The 18,465-nt window shown below is 46.2% G+C and overlaps 1 protein-coding gene across 5 annotated transcripts in view; it reads left to right on the forward strand.

The window, feature by feature from the left end:
• DNAH9 (dynein axonemal heavy chain 9) overlaps window positions 1-18,465 on the forward strand; it is a 318,732-nt gene that overhangs the window by 229,039 nt on the left and 71,228 nt on the right. For all 5 annotated transcript variants that reach the window (XM_032322974.1, XM_032322973.1, XM_032322975.1 and 2 more), the window contains 7 exons: window positions 393-512; window positions 3,080-3,268; window positions 4,680-4,915; window positions 9,162-9,284; window positions 10,216-10,420; window positions 11,388-11,552; window positions 16,960-17,100. In XM_032322974.1, the coding sequence (XP_032178865.1) occupies window positions 393-512; window positions 3,080-3,268; window positions 4,680-4,915; window positions 9,162-9,284; window positions 10,216-10,420; window positions 11,388-11,552; window positions 16,960-17,100 (1,179 nt within the window). The remainder of the gene's footprint in view (window positions 1-392; window positions 513-3,079; window positions 3,269-4,679; window positions 4,916-9,161; window positions 9,285-10,215; window positions 10,421-11,387; window positions 11,553-16,959; window positions 17,101-18,465) is intronic.

Genomic DNA, 18,465 nt, shown 5'->3' on the forward strand with positions numbered 1-18,465 from the left:
CAGGCTTCGGTGCACTTCTGCTTTTAATAGAAGCACTGGTGTTTTAATAACACCTGCAGCCCCTTCCCACTCCCAATACAAGGAGAAACAGAGTTTATGCACCCTACCCCAGTGTCCATCACCCCACTTGGCCCCACACCAAGGACTGGGGCAAGAAAGCTCAGCCTTCTTGCTTAGGACAGGGCTGACCTGGGCTTCCCCGAGGGCTCTACCTGAGATCACCCCTAATTTGCCTGCCTTTCCTTCCCTGCCCTACCTTCTCCAGTCCCTTACAGCTCCCCCACCCCAGGATGCCTTCCCTAAACACCACCTACACATGACTCTTATCTCAGCCCCACTGGAGGCAACTTAGGCTGGAATTACGGATAGACCTTGTGTTCCTTCCTAAACAGCACCTTAATGAAAACCTGGCCAAACTCACAGCCAAGTTCGAGAAAGCGACGGCAGACAAACTCAAATGTCAGCAAGAAGCTGAAGCAACCGCAGGCACCATCTCCCTTGCAAATCGCCTGGTGAGTGTGAACCTCAGCAGCCTGAGCCGTAATTACATTAGCTAAGCTTGTCAAGTGCCACCGAGGTACAGAATAGATGAGCACAGCTTAGCACCGCTTTGACTTGGGGGGAAATATTAAAATGTGCTGGGCTGTGGGCGAGGGGGAGAGGGAGGAGCCGATACTATAACGTGCTGGGATGCAGGGACTGAGCCCTGAGAAGTGCGCCTAAGCACACCCCGGTCTGGTCAAGACCATTTTCCTACAGAGATGTTTGGGAGGATGGGAGCCCTTGATCTATGAGACAGTGGGGTGAGACATGACATGCTTATGTGGTATATGCGCATTAACCAGAGGAAGCCTTTCAAGACAAAGCTGGCCACTCGATAGGCAAGCTCAGCAGCTCTTTGCTGTGTAATGTTTGATGATAAAGGCGTGACCAGGATAAGGATCTGAGACAGAAGCAGACAAGAATGACACCTCTTGACCCTGAGCATCTGTGAGCGTGACCTTGCCCAGATGCATGTATGTACACTTACATGCGCACGCACAAACATATGCATAAACATGTAGGCTCTGGCCTCCCTAAGAGTTAAGTTGAGGGTCCCCACAGGGTGTTTGTCTTGGAGTATCTGCTGACTACCCTGAATCTTAGTGATGTAACACAACCACCATTTTGTTGTCTCTTGTAATTTTGTGGGTCAGGACTTTGGGCAGGTTTCCCCGGGCAGGTTCTCAGCTCAGGGTGGTGCCTACTGGGGCCACTCAGCATTCCTTGTCTAGTGGATGGTTGGTTTATCAACGTACCTTGGCAGGAACCACTAGAAGGGCAAAGCTCTCTCCAGTAGGGCACCTAGACATCTCAAACGGGGTCTCGAGGCTCCAAGAGCAAGCGCTGTAGCAGACAGTAAGTAGAGGATCCCAGTATCTTAAGGCCTGGGACCAAACACCAACACAGTATCCCTCCTGCTGTGTTCTGTCGGTTAAAGTGGTCACAGGTTCAGGGTCGGGAAGCATAGGCAGGAACTCTTTTTTAATTTTATATATTTATCTTAGAGAGAGAAAAAGAGAGACTGTGAGAGAAGAGGTAGAGGCGGGAGGGAGAGAATCCCAGGCAGACTCCTCGCTAAGCACGGAACCCAATGCAGGGCTCGATCCCACAACCCCGAGATCATGACCTGAGCCAAAACCAAGAGTGAAATTCTTAACTGCCTGAGCTACCCAGGTGGCCCAGGTGCCAATTCTTGAGGAATGGAGTGTCAAAGAATTCATAGCCTTTTTGTAACCTCCCCCATGGCTTATATTTCCTGTCCTGCATTAGCTAAGATCCTACAAGGCAGGGTCCGCTGGGTATGAGCTCTCTTCCATAGGCAGCCTTTACAGCTCCCTTGCCGCCAGTGAAGGGTAGTGGAGTCGAAGCCTTTTGACTTTTATTCTGGCCACCGTGTGTTTCTACAATGAAGCCAGATTTTCTTGTTTAGGGAAAAACGGGTGACAGCAGTGGTGGAACTGGGCCGTGCTTTGGTGAGGAAAGATGCCGGCCCAGAAGTATGTCTGTGTAGTTGTTTGTTGGACCCGCTCTTGCTGCATTGCCTTGAGATGGTCATTTGAACTGGACAGTTCTTTCTAGAGACAGCTCCTCTGCAAATGGGCAGGAAGCATCCCAGACCTCCTAGCTGGCCTGGCTTCCATTCCATTTTCTGTTTGGTTTCCAGAAATTAGCATAGCCTTCTTTGCCTGGCTGAAGCAGTTTCTGAACTAGTCCTCTTGGAAGGCAGGCAGGGTGTCCAGGCTCTGAATCCAGCTCACCTAGAGGTTGTAGTAAGATAATCCAAAATGGGCCTGGGAGTGGTTGGGTTAGCCAATACTTAAGGTCTCTTCCAACCATGATATTCTAGTAGAACTTCCATCTTTTGAGGAAGGACAAGGTCAGTCAATGTTAACACAGACTCAGCTCTACCATATCCATAGAAAGGAGGCCTCTCTTCCCCTGGAGAGGGGTCCCACAGAGAGGTATGCCTTGCCAAAGTGCGGTGGGCAGAGTCAGGACACGTTCTGCCATCTTGGTTCTTTGTGCACACCCATGGTCCAGTCACTCTAACTCTGTCCTGATCACCGTGTCTCTGTGCCCACCCACTGTGAATTATTTATAGTGCCTGGCAGTGATTTTCTTTATTTTCTGATCCCTAGCATTTGGCGAGGAGAAGGGGAGGCATACCATTTTCTAATAAGTTCTGCAGCCTAGGCACTGCACTAAGTGACGAATGTACATGATCACATTTAATTTTCTCCCCAGCATTTGGAGGTAGGTGGTATTTGTCTCCAAGCCTATAAAGGGCAGAACCTGGAGGCCTGTGCTCCAAGACTGTAATCCATCCACAGCCCATGCAATGTATAACACAGAACAGGTGTGTTTACTGAGTATGCGCTGTGGCAAGTCCCCTTTGAGCAAAAGGGCCACATAAGTAATGTTCCGAGTCTTCTGGTATCAGACATGCCGTGTGCATTCTCTGTGACTGAGTCCATGGTACTATGTAGAGTCTGCAGGATGGTGAGCCTTCTCTCCCTTCTGGTCTCTGAAACTGCAGGTGGGAGGACTCGCCTCTGAAAATGTGAGGTGGGCAGAAGCCATACAGAACTTCCGACACCAGGAAAGCAAGTTATGTGGAGACATCTTACTCACCACAGCTTTCGTGTCCTACCTCGGCTTCTTTACAAAGAGGTACCGGCAGAGCCTCATGGACGGGACCTGGAGACCCTACCTGAGCCAGCTGGAAGTACGTACATCCTGAATTTCTCCTGAGCATGCCAGCCTGGGGCTACCAGTGAGCTCACGTGATGCTAACTATACCGCTCTTCTTGTTCCTTCTTGCCTGCTTCCTCCTGCCACTCCCACCTGAGCATCCCCCTGCATGGGTCGGAGGTACCCATGTCCTTCCACCTGCTTCCACCTGCTTTCCCATCTTCTCAACCAGTGCCCTCTGGGCCACCTGAGGACAGCATCTCTTCTCTCCATTGGGTTCTCCAGGGACACTCTGGAGATGGGGGGATGGATTGGACAGGGTTTCCCGAGGGAACAGGGAACATAAACCACAGAGGAGAGAGGGACAGAGACATTAAAGGGTCATGTGTGTGTGAACCTTGAAAACACTCCACTAAGCGAAAGCAGCCAGCCACAAAAGACCACCCGTTGTAGGACTCCATTTATGTGAACGATCCAGAAGAGATATAGAAAATAGACTAGTAGAAGCTGGGACCTGGGGTAGAGGGGAAGGAGGAGTGACTGCCAAAGGGTATGGGGTTCCTCTGGGAGTGAAGACACCATTTTGGAACCAGATAGAGCTGGCCATCACACACAACATCAAGATGGACCAAATGCTGGAGAATCAGGCCCTCTAAAACGGTTCATTTAAGTGACATGAATTTTACCCCAATTTTTAAAAAAATGTAGGTGTGAAGTGTGTCCCCAGTAGAAAATATTAGCTGTAGAAGAATTAAATGAGTTGAGAGTGGCCAACAAAAAAAAAAAAAGTAAAGGAGGAGTCTGGGGCACACACAAGGGCCACAGAGGGAACCAGGCCCCGGGAGGCATCCTCAGGCCCGGAGGTGTGCTGGCGGGCTTCCCAGGATGCACCAGCCAGCAAGTCTGCAGGGAGAGGTTATGCAGGCGACCCCAGAATTGGGGGGGTGTTCTGGGCTGGGAGAAAGGGAAGCATTTCTGGTTCTTTGCAAGCTGGGCTTCTGTCAGCACGTGGTAAGTGCTGTGCGTGATGGGAAGGGTGACATGGCACAGGCAGGGGTAGGCCTTGAGTATCAGAACTCGGGGGAAAAGGGACCCTATTAGCAAGAGCAAGGGCAGAGAGGAGCCTGTGGATGACACACATATAACCCATGCTAGAAATTCAGTTTAGATGAGTACACCCAAGAACAAAGGCTCACGAAGGCTGGATCTCCACTGTTGTTCCTTCGTCAAGATAAAAAAAAAAAAAAAAAAAAAAAAAAAAAAAAAAAAAAGCTCCCAGGACTTGAAGAAAACGCTCCCAGAAATCATCACACAGCCAGAAAAGCACTCTTTGGGGGGATTTTAATTGTGCTTTCCAAGGAGTCTTGGCGACTTTGGGAGCTCCCCCGGCCCCAGCTGAGGAAGCCTGCTTCTGCTCTGATCGTGTGTCCCCTTCGCCTCCTCAGGTCCCCATCCCCGTCAACTCCACCCTGGATCCCCTGCGGGTGCTGACAGATGACGCCGACGTGGCAGCCTGGCAGAACCAGGGCCTTCCCGCAGACCGCATGTCCACGGAGAACGCCGCCATCCTTCTCAGCTGTGAGCGCTGGCCGCTCGCAGTCGACCCACAGCTACAAGGCGTGAAGTGGATCAAGAACAGATACGGCGAGAACCTCCGGGTCACCCAGATCGGCCAGAAGGGGTACGTGGCTGAGCACGTCGCTTCTCCCTTCATGTCGTTTGTGCGGAGGGGACAAGAAAAGTGTCCTGAGTGGATCTTAAGGCCCAGTTGTTTCTACCTTCCTGCTCCTTCCATGAGGTTTCTCTTGTTTCTCTTCCCATTTTAGGAAACCTCTCAATGAAGGATGCGTGGGTTCCAAGTCTCTGCTTTTCTTTGCCATGAGAAATCGTGTGAGTGCATGTGTGTGTGTGTGCGTGTGCATGTGTGTGTGTGAGAGAGAGAGAGAGAAAGAGAAAGAGCGCCTCCTGACCCACCAGGAGTCCTGTCTCCACCATCTGTCCTCCCCCTCCCATCTCTCCTTGGACACGTCCACCCCAAGCATCACATTCCACGGGCAAGCAAAATTCTGGGTTTCACAAAGTCTCCCTTCATGTTTAGCCAAAAGTACCTGTCTTAACCCATCTTAGAACCCACTTCTCTGCCCATTGTTCCCACCTCCAGCCCAGAGCCCCAAAGAAAAAACCTAAACATTGTCTCTACTCAGGAATGATGGACCATAGCAGTTGGATACATAGCGACCAAGTCAGTTCTGAACCTTCCAGAGCTCTGGCACCTGCCATGTGGCTTCGTACATACGTGATGGGGGTGTTACTACCCAAAGGGCCATGAACGACACTGAGCATGTCTATCCAGCACCTTCCCCAAGCCTCAACACCTCCCACCTCATGGCTTCAGTACCTGTGTTAGAACCTAGCTTTACATTTTCAGTTCTCAGTTCCTGTTCTGTGCCATCAGGACACATGAGCGGGATAGGACAGGGCAGTGGTGGAGACGGTGAGGGACAGAGATCATTTGTGAGATGGTTGGTTCGTGCCAGTCCTCACATTAGGGACCTCATCTCAAATGCTTTCCTTAATCCACACAGCTGATAAGGTTAGCATTACTGGCACCGTTTCACATCTGGGGAAACTGAGGTTCCCAGAAGCAAATTAATGTTTGCAGAGGTGTACCATTTTAATTTTTTTCAAGATTTTATTTATTTATTTTAAGAGAGCATGAGCGAGGGGAGGATCAGAGGGAAAGGGACAAGCTGACTCCTCACGGAGCAGGGAGCCTGAAGCGGGGCTCAATCCCACAATCCTGAGATCATGACCTGAGTGGAAACCTGAGCCACCCAAGTACCCCAAGAGTATGCCATTTTAAAAGCAATGTTCACGCTACATCAAAAACTAGTTATGCACTATATAGTAGCTAACTGAACATAATAAAAAAAATAAAAATAAGAGCGATGTTCATAACAGCATTATCCACAATATTTACAATGTGGAAGCAACTCAAGGATCCATTGACAGAAGAATGAATGAACAAAATGTGTTGTACCCATACAATGAAATATTATTCAGCCTGAAACAGGAGTGAAATTCTGACACCCGCTCTAACATGGAAGCTTGAGGACATTCTGCTGAGTCAAATAAGCCAGTCACAAAAGGACATGTGCCATATGGTTCTACTTGCATGAGGTTCCTGGAGTTGTCAAATCCACAGAGACAGGAAGCAGAATGGTGTTCCCAGGGGGCTGAGAGGAAGGATATGGGGAGTTATTAGTTAAGGGGGTACAGAGTCTCAGTTTTGCAAGATGGACAACTTCTGGAGATGGGTGGTGGTGACAACAGTGGGACTATGCTCGATGTCCCTGAGCTGTACAGTTGGAAGCCGCTAAGACAGCAGGCTGTGGGTGATGTACATTTCATCGCCATTATAAATTAATTTATTGAATGTTCTTAACAACCGATGGAGGCAGTGTTTGAAGCAGGTGGTCCTCAGTTAGAAACCCAAGGTTTATCTACTCTTAACATACAGCTGCCAAGGTGAGTCTTGCTGCTTTGGTCATATGCCCCCAACGTGGCTGCCCAGAGGTCCAGATCAGCTGGCATTGTTTAACTCAAACACTCAATGTTACAAAAATCATTAAACAGAGCAAATATTGGCTACTGACGTGAATCCCTTCTTCTAGAGAGGGTAAGATTTAAAATGAATCCCAGGGTACGTCAGGGTATATTTATATCTGTGTCATGGGCCAGATAATCTCATCTTGGCCTTTTCCCCACACTTGGATCAAAGCTTTCTCTTCTAGGGGCTCCTGGGTGGCTTAGTTGGTTGAGCCCCTGACTCTTGGTTTAGGCTCAGGTTATGATCTCAGGGTCGTGAGATCGAGCCCCACATCAGGCTCGGTGCTGAGCATGGAAACTGTTTATGATTCTCTCCTTCTCCCTCTGCCCAACCCCCCCCCAACTCATGCTCTCACTCTCTCTCGAGAAAGAAAGAAAGAAAGAAAGAAAGAAAGAAAGAAAGAAAGAAATAAAGAAAGAAAGAAAGAAGAAAGAAAAGATTCCTTTCTAATTAGCTAACAACCGTACCTTAGACACAGGTGCACTTTCCTCTTTGCTTGTTCTAGATCCCTAGTACCAAAGACAGTGCTGACACACAGCACGCCCACAGTAACTATGTGTCCGTTAATTCTGTGTTTCCGTGTGCCCACTTTTCTGTTGGATAGTTTTCTGGATTTGTTGTGTATTATCTGAATATAAATATTCTAATACACACAGTATGTGTTAAGACTCCTAAGAATAGTCTCCATTCATCATATGAATGGAAATTTGTTCCAGGTGTCATTTGCCTTCTGATTTTATTTGTGGGATTTGATCTATGACAGTTTGGGGGGCTTTTTTGTTTGGGGGATTTTAAGCCAGGTATGTCATCCATTTCTTCCATACATCATGCTTAGAAAAGTCTTTCTCCAGAAATTATAAATATTCACCTATATTTTTTAGGTTTTTCTGTAAGTTTTTTTTTTTTTACATTAAAATCCAATCACCTGAAATATATTTTAGGCTCCGATAGAAGATACAGACCTAATTTTCATTTTCAAGTAGTTAGCCCTTGTTCCAGTACCATCTATTAAATTCTCCATCCTTTCCTCAATTGATTAGAGATGACAGTTTACATTAAAGTGTTTTATTAAGCAGTCTTTAATCTTTTCCATTGATATAATACTATATTGGTCTCTGATTACCTAGGTTTATATTTGGCAACATTTATTGTGGTAAAGCTCATTACAAAAGTAATATATCGGGGCGCCTGGGTAGCTCAGTGGGTTAAGCCTCTGCCTTCAGCTCAGGTCATGTCTCAGGCTCCTGGGATGGAGCCCCATGTCGGGCTCTCTGCTCAGCAGGGAGCCTGCTTCCCCCTCTCTCTGCCTGCCTCTCTGCCTACTTGTGATCTCTCTCTGTCAAATAAATAAAATCTTTAAAAAAATAATAATAATGTATTGGGGAAAAGTTGCATTGTTAAAAAGCGGGGGGGAGGGGTTGTTACAAAATAAAAGAAATTTAAAAGTCCTGTGATTCATGCTTCAGAGAAGAACTCTGCTAACTTTTTGGTAGCTGAAATCCTTTCACATTCCTCCTATATATCTTATACATAGGATACCATATACCTATGCTTCAAGGTATATAAAATATTTCAGCATTAGCTACTATGAGTCCCTCCTCTTCTTTTTCAGGACCTTTTAGTTCTTTTTTACCATCCTTATTCTTTTACTAACTTTAAGATTTATGGTCAGTCTCTGTCGTTTCGTTGTTGTATGTTATTTGAACTGGAGTTATATCAAACTTACCAGTCTATTTAGAGAAAAATCAACCCTTTAACATGTTTATTAAACTCTGTGTAATGTTAAAAAAATTTTTAAATAACCTGGGTTTGACAATTAGTTGTTAAAAAAAATTAAGATATATCAGTCCAGCCTAACATCCGGTCATAGAAAATTGTTACAGAAGAGTATTTAACAACCGGGGAAAATGTTTCCGATACATTTTATCCCCAAGAACCAAATTATAAAACAAATGTGCTGTACGAATCCACTAATAAATAAATACAAGTGCAAACATAAATTAAATTATAAATAAAGTATAATAAAAGGAATCAACTTGAAAATATATCAAAACACACTTTCAACACCAAAATGTGAATGACCAATGAAAAGGTCACATTCATTTTCATATCCTTTTTATATTCTGTCATGTTTCCTTATCTCTGAAACTGCACAAGATCACAGAAATATACATTTAAGTAGAGGAAAACGGGGCCACCGGAGTCAGCCCAGGGAGCTGTGCCCCACACATCTGCCACGGAGGCCGTGGTTGTCGTATTACATTTTCTGCACATCTGTACCTTACCACTGACTCACGCTGCCCGACCCTCTCCCCAGCTACCTCCAAACCCTAGAGCGTGCCCTGGAGGCCGGAGACGTGGTGCTGATCGAAAACCTAGAAGAGTCCATTGATCCTGTTCTGGGACCCCTGCTTGGGAGAGAGGTCATCAAGAAAGGACGGTAAGGCTCCGCTCTGTCACTGATCCTTCCTAGGGAGCCGGCTTCCAGAACCGTGAGCAGGTCTGCTCTTCCCAACCATTCCCTCCTGAACTCCTATCACGTGCTCCTCGCAACACGCACCCCTCTCTCACTTTGCGAGGGAAATCCTTAGCTGCCCTTGACTTGTGGAGAAAGTTTCCTGGAGTTACTCTGCGCCCCTCAATCAAGTCCTTGGCTTCCTCCTATGTGGGAACAGTGCATGGTTTCGGAGGAACTTTAGAAAGGAAGTGCTCAAAGCACAGACTGACTTGTGAGCCTGAGGATTTTATCCAAACTAGACTCCTGGGTTCTGAGAACTCGGTGCTCTGGCCCTTTGATGAGCCCCTGTTGGTTGGGGAGCTGGCACAAGGGATTAGGGCTTAGCAAGTGTCTGGCAGAAGGAAGAGGACTAGAGAGGATGAAAGACAGCAGGCACATAGAGAGAGATAGAAAGAAAATTAGCACAGAAGGTTTCTTCACTCCAGACCTTCACCCACTGCCCAGGCCAGCCATGAAAAGAGGGCGCCCTATCTTTCACGCCTATAAATCACCTTTGTGCGAACTGTTGGTGTCCTTTTCTGCAAACGCTTTAGTGCCATCTGCTGGGAAAGTCTCATAATGTACCAGCCTACTTGGACCAGAGTGTGAATGACCCTCCCAAGAGTCAGGCACGCCAAATCAAACATGGCGGCCGCATGAGAAAGTCTCTCACCCCCCACCTGCACCCCCCAGACCCCCGTGCCCCACATTAGGGCAAACAAGGATCTCAGGGCTCAATCTAGACATGCTTGGGAGGAATCCGAATGTGGCCATATTGTTTGCTAACATCTCGCCAAAAAACATCTAGAATTCTGTCCTTGACCGAATCTCCCAGGAAGGCACCCCACCTCCAACATGACCTTTTGTGTTCCAGATTCATTAAAATCGGAGACAAAGAGTGTGAATACAATCCCAAGTTCCGGCTCATCCTTCACACCAAGCTAGCCAACCCTCACTACCAGCCTGAACTGCAGGCTCAAGCCACACTCATCAACTTCACGGTGACCAGGGACGGCCTGGAGGACCAGCTGCTGGCCGCTGTGGTCAGCATGGAGAGGCCAGACCTGGAGCAGCTGAAGGTACGTGGGCTACCCACCAAGGAAGGGAGGACGAAAATGCTCGGCCCCCACATCCTGCTGCCCATTCCGGGCGAGGGTTGGGGTTGCTCGCTTTTCTCTCTTATGTGCCTGGTTGGTTGCTTGCTTTTCCTGGAGCTGAGCGTCACGGTTCTTTGCTATACTTTGGGGAGGGCGGCAAGGGGATACCCAGCACCATTTAGCTGCCTGAATGTCAAGTTGGGAAAGACAATAGAGCAAGGCAAGGACCAGAGAGGCCAAAGACATCAGGGAGAGCAGAAGACACTCTTGTCACCAAGAGCAGAGCCTGGCCCGGGGCTAGGAACATGCTTGGGCCCCCACATGAGTCCAGAAGTAACCACCGTGGGAGGAGAGGGTCTTAGTGAACTCAGGCTGCTACAACAAAATACCACGGATGGGGGGACTATGTTCCCACCCTCATGGACCTTACAGTCTAGTGGAGGAACACAGAAGATCACCGTAAATAAACAAAAATAGTCATTTGAGGTAGTGACAAGACTTTTCAAGAAAATGATGCATTGTTCTTTTGAAGAGTCAGCAAGCTAATTTAAACCAGAAAGTCGGGGTGCCTGGGTGGCTCAGTCAGTTAAGTGTCTGCCTTTGGCTCATTTGTGACCCTAGGGTCCTGGGATCGAGTCCCGCATTGGGCTCCCTGCTCAGCAGGGAGTCTGCTTCTCCCTCTCCCTCTGCCCTTCCCCTGCTTGTACTTTTTCTCTTTGTCAAATAAAATCTTTTAAAAAAGAAGAAGAAAAAGCAGCAGTGAATTTAGCCCAAAGTCACATGACTAATAAATGGCGCATTTGGGATCCCATTCATCTGCTTGTCTGGCCTCATGCTATCTGGCTTCCCACTTCATCCATCTGAAGGAAGGAACTTGACCCCATAGCATTTATTTATTTAGGATCCTTTGGGCTTCCACACCTGACTCCCCCTTGCTCCGTGTCTACAGTCAGATCTCACGAAGCAGCAGAATGGGTTCAAAATCACCCTGAAGACGTTAGAAGATGACCTGCTGTCTCGCCTCTCCTCAGCATCTGGGAACTTCCTGGGGGACACAGCCTTAGTGGAGAACCTGGAGACCACCAAGCAGACAGCTGCCGAAGTTGAGAAGAAGGTAAAACTGCCGTGTCAGCCAAGGTTGGGAGGCAAGACCCTCTTCCCAGCCCCTGAGTTCTGAGTTTTTGGGGAAAAAAAAAAAAAAAAAGTCAGAATTCCCAGATGGCTTTTCTAGGTTCCCAGATTCCTTCTAGAAAGCCCAGGGAGGCAGGATTCCTGAGTCGACCAGCTCACACCCCATGTTAGGGAGTCCCCATCTTCTGGGAGATGGCGTTTGGCAGCTCAGCCCCAGGGACGCCTAATGAGCATTAAGTCGGTGCCCGGCCTCGTCCTCCGTGCAGGGGATAGTATCTCAGACTTCATTCTCAGCAGCTTGTGCGATGGCCCCAAAGCTAAGAAGTCACACTGCTTTGAGTGTTGGCTGGTTCAGGCATGATCACACCCTGAGAAAACCCACCCACCCACAAAGATCTCTCAAGTCCAGTGTCCATGAGGGAACTCGGGTGGATTCTCAGGAAGCTCAGCTCTCCAAAACGGTTGACAACACTGAATGGACTTCCTTCCTTCATGTCACAAGGTTTGGAAGGCTTTTATTCCCCCATGGGGGACTGGAAGACAGGACGTGGGGTGTCCGAGCCTCTCGCCCTTTGTGGGCAGGTTGCTGCTGCTTACACAGGCTCAGGAACGTTCCCAGCCCTGCTCCTGAATCAGAGGAGCAATGACAGCCCTGCTCAGAATGGTAACAGTACACCTTTGAGGGAATACACTCCTTGTCAGAGTTTTGGGATTTCTCCAAATATCAAAGCCTCTGTTCCAGGTAGGGACAGGGTAGGAAAAATGAAAAGTAACAATGAGGGCAGGTAGTCTGGCTCATGCCCTCTCTGGGATAATAGAAAATTGAGGTTGGAGTGAGAGACTGAGAACAGGGAGGTCCAGCCTCACATCGTTTCCATGGCCACTGTGTGACCACCGGGTTTTACTGCGGGTTCTCCATACCTCCAGATATGAGGGTGCAGGGTTTGTACAATAAGTATGTAGAAGTTCCACTGTCGGGCGCCTGGGTGGCTCAGTGGGTTAAGCCGCTGCCTTCGGCTCAGGTCATGATCTCAGGGTCCTGGGATCGAGTCCCGCATTGGGCTCTCTGCTCAGCAGGGAGCCTGCTTCCCTATCTCTCTCTCTCTCTCTGGCTGCCTCTCCATCTACCTGTGATTTCTCTCTGTCAAATTAATAAATAAAAGCTTTAAAAAAAAAAAAAAAAAGAAGTTCCACTGTCTTGGGCAGGAGGGATGGGGAGGTGGACATAAACCAATTCACATATGGTTCTATGTGGATAAAAGTTTCAGGGGCACCTGCAGGTTTAGTCGGTTAAGCGTCTGCCTTCGGCTCAGGTCATGATCCCAGGGTCCTGGGATCAGGCCCCACTTTGGGCTCCCTGCTCAGCAGGAAGTCTGCTTCTATTTCTTCCTCTGCCCACACCCCTGAGTTCGCTCTCTCTCTCTCTCTCTGTGTCAAATAAATAAAATTTAAAAAAAAAAAAAGTTTTAGTCAAGGAAATGTCTCAGATTCCAGGAATAAACACCTAGCTAGGTATTGGTGCCAAAAACTGAAAGATGGGAGCAGAAATGAATTGGGGGATGAGAAGAAATTATCATTCTAGTTTGTGTTCTGTTGAGTTCCAAGCACCTTGGGCCATTTGCATAGGTCTGTGCTATGGGTTTTTGGATATTTAATCTTGGCTGGTGATCAAATGCTGACAGTCTTCAACGAGTAGTTGGTCATTGAAACCAGGAGTGGATGAAGTCCCAGGAGACATGTGTGCGGTGATGAGACTGGGAATAGAGCACTGAAGAAGACTAATACGTTTGAAGAGAAACACAGAAGATGTGAACTGGAGTAGAGCAGAGAGGTTGGAGGATCGACAGGGATTATGAGAGAAAGCATCAGAAGAAGTTGTGCCAGTGGTATTGAATGGTACTGAGGACTCAAATAGGATGTGGCTGAGATGTGGCCACTGAACTCTGCAAAAAGGAGTCATCAGTGATCTTGGGGAGAGTGGTTTTGGTGAAAGCAGAAACCAGACTACATTAGAATGAGAGCAAATGGGAGCTGAGAAAGGGAAGGTGAGTATAAACAACCCTTTAAAGAAGTCAAACTGAAATGGGAGAGAGAGAAAGGACGGTGACTTAAAAACATGGATCCCCTGAGGTGGGACAGACTGAGCATGCCTGATCCTCGTGGAGGTGGGAGGATGCATGGATTACAGAGGAAAAGCAGGAGTCAAGAAGAGAATGTTAATTTACAGGAAAAAGAAGGAACAATTAATACAGTGGAGGACATAAGAAAGTCAGGGGAAATGTCATTTAGGTCACAGACGACGAGCTTGTCTTTAGAAAGTTGGAGAGGGGCGCCTGGGTGGCTCAGTCAGTTAAGCATCTGCCTTTGGCTCAGGTTATAGTCTCGGGGTCCTGGGATCAAGCCTCATGTCAGGCTTTCTGCCCAGTGGGGAGTCTGCTTCTCCCTCTCCCTCTGCCTCTCCCCCCATTCATGCTATCTCTCTCTCTTTCTCTCTCTCTCTCAAATAAATAGAATCTTTTAAAAAATAAATAAATAAATAGAGGGAGAGCTAGTTCCGATGTGGTAGGGTCTGGGGACAAACGTGAGTCTAGAAATGAGATGCATAGTCCACGGATCTATGTAGGCAACTGAGCTAGGGAGATGGAGACTTAAAGGAATCAGAGGAGAGGCAGAAATGAAGGAGATTCCTTCTGTTGGTCTCTGTATAACCGGGGAGAGCATGAGTCATGTTCACCTGCTGAGAGTAAAGTAGTGGTGGTGAGGTAGGTAGCTTCGGGAGCGGAGTGAAGGTTTGCAGTTGCTGGAATAGGAATGAAACGTGGCTCCGGAAACACAGTTCATGGACAGCATTGAGAATCCAGGTGAGCTGGAAACGTATCGATCTATGAATGGATCTCAAGAACGCCATTCTGAGTAATTGTATGATTCTTGTTCAGTCCAACCCCTTCTAAGAATCTATGTCTTCAACTGCTGAATTTAACTGATTTACATTTATTAACATTATTGATAGAGTGAATTTCTTTCTACTGTCTTAATTTATGTTTTCTAGCAACCATACTTAGTTTTCTCTCCTTTCTTGCTTTTTCTTTATTCTCCTCTTTATCCTTTGCTGATTTTAAAGTTATTTACTTTGTTTTATCTTACTGATGAATCTTGTTTCATTTATATATGAAAATTGTATTTCATTTTATGTGTGACTTAACAATATATATTTTGACTTAACAAAGTCTAATAATGTATCTGGCCTCTAACCAAAACAATATAAGGACTTCAGAATGCTTTGATCATCCTTTCCCATCTTCTGTTACTGTTTTATATTTTAGTTCCATGTAATATTCCCAATATTCCCAAGGTGGCCATTTTTTTTATGGCCTTTGTTTTTTAGATTAAGCATGTATATAAGAAATTCTCAGACCTCATTTCTCCCTTTTGGATTCAATCTTCTTCTAAATGAAGTAAATAATTATTTCTTCAAGGGCCTGTAGATAGTAAATTCTCTTTGATGTTGACTGCTTCTTTGATGAGCTCTGATCTCAATTTTGGAAAATTTTCAGCTATTATAGCTCCAAATGTTGCTTCTTTCTATTCTCTACTTACCTCTTTTAGGTGTATTTTGAATCTTCTCATTCTGTCTGCCAACTCTCACTACCTCATATATTTTTCATCTTTTTTCTCTCTGAGCTGCTTTGTTCCAGTTTCCTCCAATCTGTCTTCTAGTTTGCATATTCTCTTTCTGATGCTAGTCCACTCTTTAACCTGTGCACTGGTTTTTCATTTAAATAACTGAAATCTTATTTTAGAAATCCTAGTGAGTTGTGTGGTTTTCTGTTTTTTGTTTTAAGGCAGTCTGCCTTCCTGTTTCTAATGTCCAGATTTTATGCTTTCTTCCATCTCTACTGCTCTTAAGCAGTAATAGTTAATGGTGAGCTATAGACCACTCAGTGATCTTCAGCTCTTGGAATGCTAATCCTTCTGGGATTTGGGGGAAGAGGGCAGAGTGAGGGTTTCTAATTGTCACCTTGGTCAACATTTCTTTCTGAAGTTTGTAACTGTTTACTGCACGCTCATCTTCAAAGGGTGTCATTGATGTTGTTGTTGTTGTACTTTTTCCTTTGAGACTCTCATGAATTATCATTGGTTTCATTCTTCTGGAGCATAAAGCAGGTCATACTGAGGTGTGTATTTAGCGGCATGTTCTTTCAGAATCCCTCTCTGATGCTAAGGTCTCTATTCTCATTTTTCTCTGTGATAAGAAATTTTCTGAAAATAAACTATTCCATTGAAAGAGATCCTTTGGCAACATGGGTGGATCTAGAGACTTTAATGCTAAGTGAAGGAGTCAGATGAAGACCAATATGATATGGTCTTTCTCATATGTGGAGTTTAAGAAACAAATGAACAAAGGAAAAAGAGACCAAAATATAGACCCTTAACTCTAGAGAACACACTGATGGTCACCAGAGGGGAGGCAGGTGGAGGGGTGGGTGAAATGGTTGATGGGAATTAAGAGTACACTTCTCACCATGAGAATGGGTGACGTATAGAGTTGTGGAATCATTGTCTTGTAACCTGAAGCCAATATGCCACTGAACGTTACTACACTGGCATTACATTTTTGTTAAAAAGAAAGAAAAAAGGAAGGAAGGAAAGGGAAAGGAGGAAGGAAGGAAGGTAGGAATCCTCTTTGTGAATTTACATATTAACTCTTTCATAAAAATTAAAACAAAATTCCATTATGCTGTTTTCACTGGATTTTCACTGCCTGGAATTCTGGTTTATTTCCTAGTAATGTATATGTAAATATACATACATACATACACACATAAGTTTATCTCTTTCTTTTCAAGTTATATATGTTTTTTTCTGTGAGATCTTTCTCATTGGAAATGAAGCTCAGAAGCTTGCATGGCCCACACTTCCCAGCAGGAAGAGCTTGCACTCACTCGTGAAAGATAGAGTATGTTGCCTCTTTTCTCACTCAAGCACTATTAAAAAAAATTACCACAGCATGGAGCACTTGGGTGGCTCAGCCAGTTAAGTGCAAGACTCTTGATTTTGGCTCAGGTCGTGATCCTGGGGTCGTGAGATTGAGCCCCACATCAGGCTCTGCACTGGATGTGGAGCATGCTTAGGATTCTCTCTCCCTCTGCCCCACCCCCCATGCATATGCACAAACACATGCATGCGCTCTCTAAATAAATAAATAAATAAATAAATAAATAAATAAATAAAATAACGTGGCAGCTTCCTAACCTTCTAGCTGCTATCCACCCCCCGCCCCGCCCCAGACCCTTCCTGCCTCCCCACACCCAGACTCATGTGTATTGACACAGAGAAGCCAGGCTGATAGGTTGGTTGGAACAACGCACCACTGTTTCCCTCCCCAACAGGTCCAAGAGGCCAAGGTGACAGAAGTGGAAATCAATGAGGCCCGAGAGCACTACCGGCCAGCAGCTGCCCGAGCCTCTCTGCTCTACTTCGTCATGAACGACCTCAGCAAGGTCCACCCGATGTACCAGTTTTCTCTCAAGGTGACCTACACCTGCATTGTTTTGCATAATCATTGTAATACGGCCCCCACAACTCTCCGTGAGGGCTTGTCTGTAGGCTTCATTAGCTAGGGCAGGTCTTCCAGGTCAAGTCCGGGAAGGCAGCTATAGTGTCTTCAGACCCAGGTACAGTCCTCATCTCTTTAACTGGGGCATTCAGGACTCACAGGTACTTGGGCTGGAATGCGAGATGCCACAGCCTGACTCACTCAGCGAGCACAGATGACACAGGGGGTGCTGCGGTAGGAGGACTGAGAAATATCAGAAGTGACCCCTGCCCCCAAAGAGCTTAAAATAGGATAGAGGGACAATCAAAGGTACATGCCATCCATACCCACTAAGGACCAAAGGAGGCAATAATAGCAGTCCAGCCTTAAATGACTTGTCTTATTACTCTAATATCCTCAAAGCTACTGCTTTATGGTTGCTGAAATATTTCTAAACCAAAGACATCAGCAAATTGTAAGTGCTGACTAAACTTAACTCACTCATGAGAAAATAAAGCCCTGTAAATTTTAAGCAAGTCACTGAACATATATCTTCCTCTGGGAGGGTATTCAGGAAAAGACCACAGGTGGAGAGACATGGTGGGTAGGAGCATTTCTGATCAACCTCCTTGTTTGACGTAACAGAGGATAGACACCCACACTCAGAGCACACAGCTCATTCTGTGAAGGTAAACTCTGACCAAGTTTGGGGCCAGGGTGTGGGGATGGAGGTGAGCAGGTGGGAAATCAGAAGGTCTCCTGTACCTGGGGCTCACTAAATTACAGGTGGCATTTAACCATTTCTGGGACCCCTTCCCTCAACTGCAGATTACATGAAATGTGTTTATAATGTTTTATGGTTTGGGGACACCTGGGTGGCTCAGTCAGTTAAGTGTCCAAACTTTTGATTTCGGCTCAGGTCATGATCTCGGAGTCGTGAGATCGAGCCCTGCATGGGGCTCTGCTCTGGGCATGCAGCCTGCTTGAGATTCTCTCTCTCTCCCTCTGCTCCTCCCATCCCCTCTAAAAAATTACTAATAAATATATAATATTTTCTGTTTTTACAATAAATCTAGTACTTGGGCTTGTATTCAGGTCAAAGCGACAGATAAAAGAACTACAAAGTATCTCAAGACAGTATGAAAGTTAGATGATAAGCCTCATAACTACAAGATCACTCCTTAGTTCTAAGAGCCGTTGAAAAGATTTCTGATAAAACCCATGAAAATGTGTGTTCTGAAACACGATATAAGTTGTCTTAAAGCAATAATATCCTCATAGAGGCTTGCTTCATCATTGGATGCACTACTTGGGGCAGGAGGGCATCATGGGGCCCCGTGCTGCTGTTAAGAATTGCCGA

The sequence above is a fragment of the Mustela erminea genome, chromosome 18, assembly GCF_009829155.1.
Source record: "Mustela erminea isolate mMusErm1 chromosome 18, mMusErm1.Pri, whole genome shotgun sequence".
NCBI lineage: Eukaryota > Metazoa > Chordata > Mammalia > Carnivora > Mustelidae > Mustela > Mustela erminea.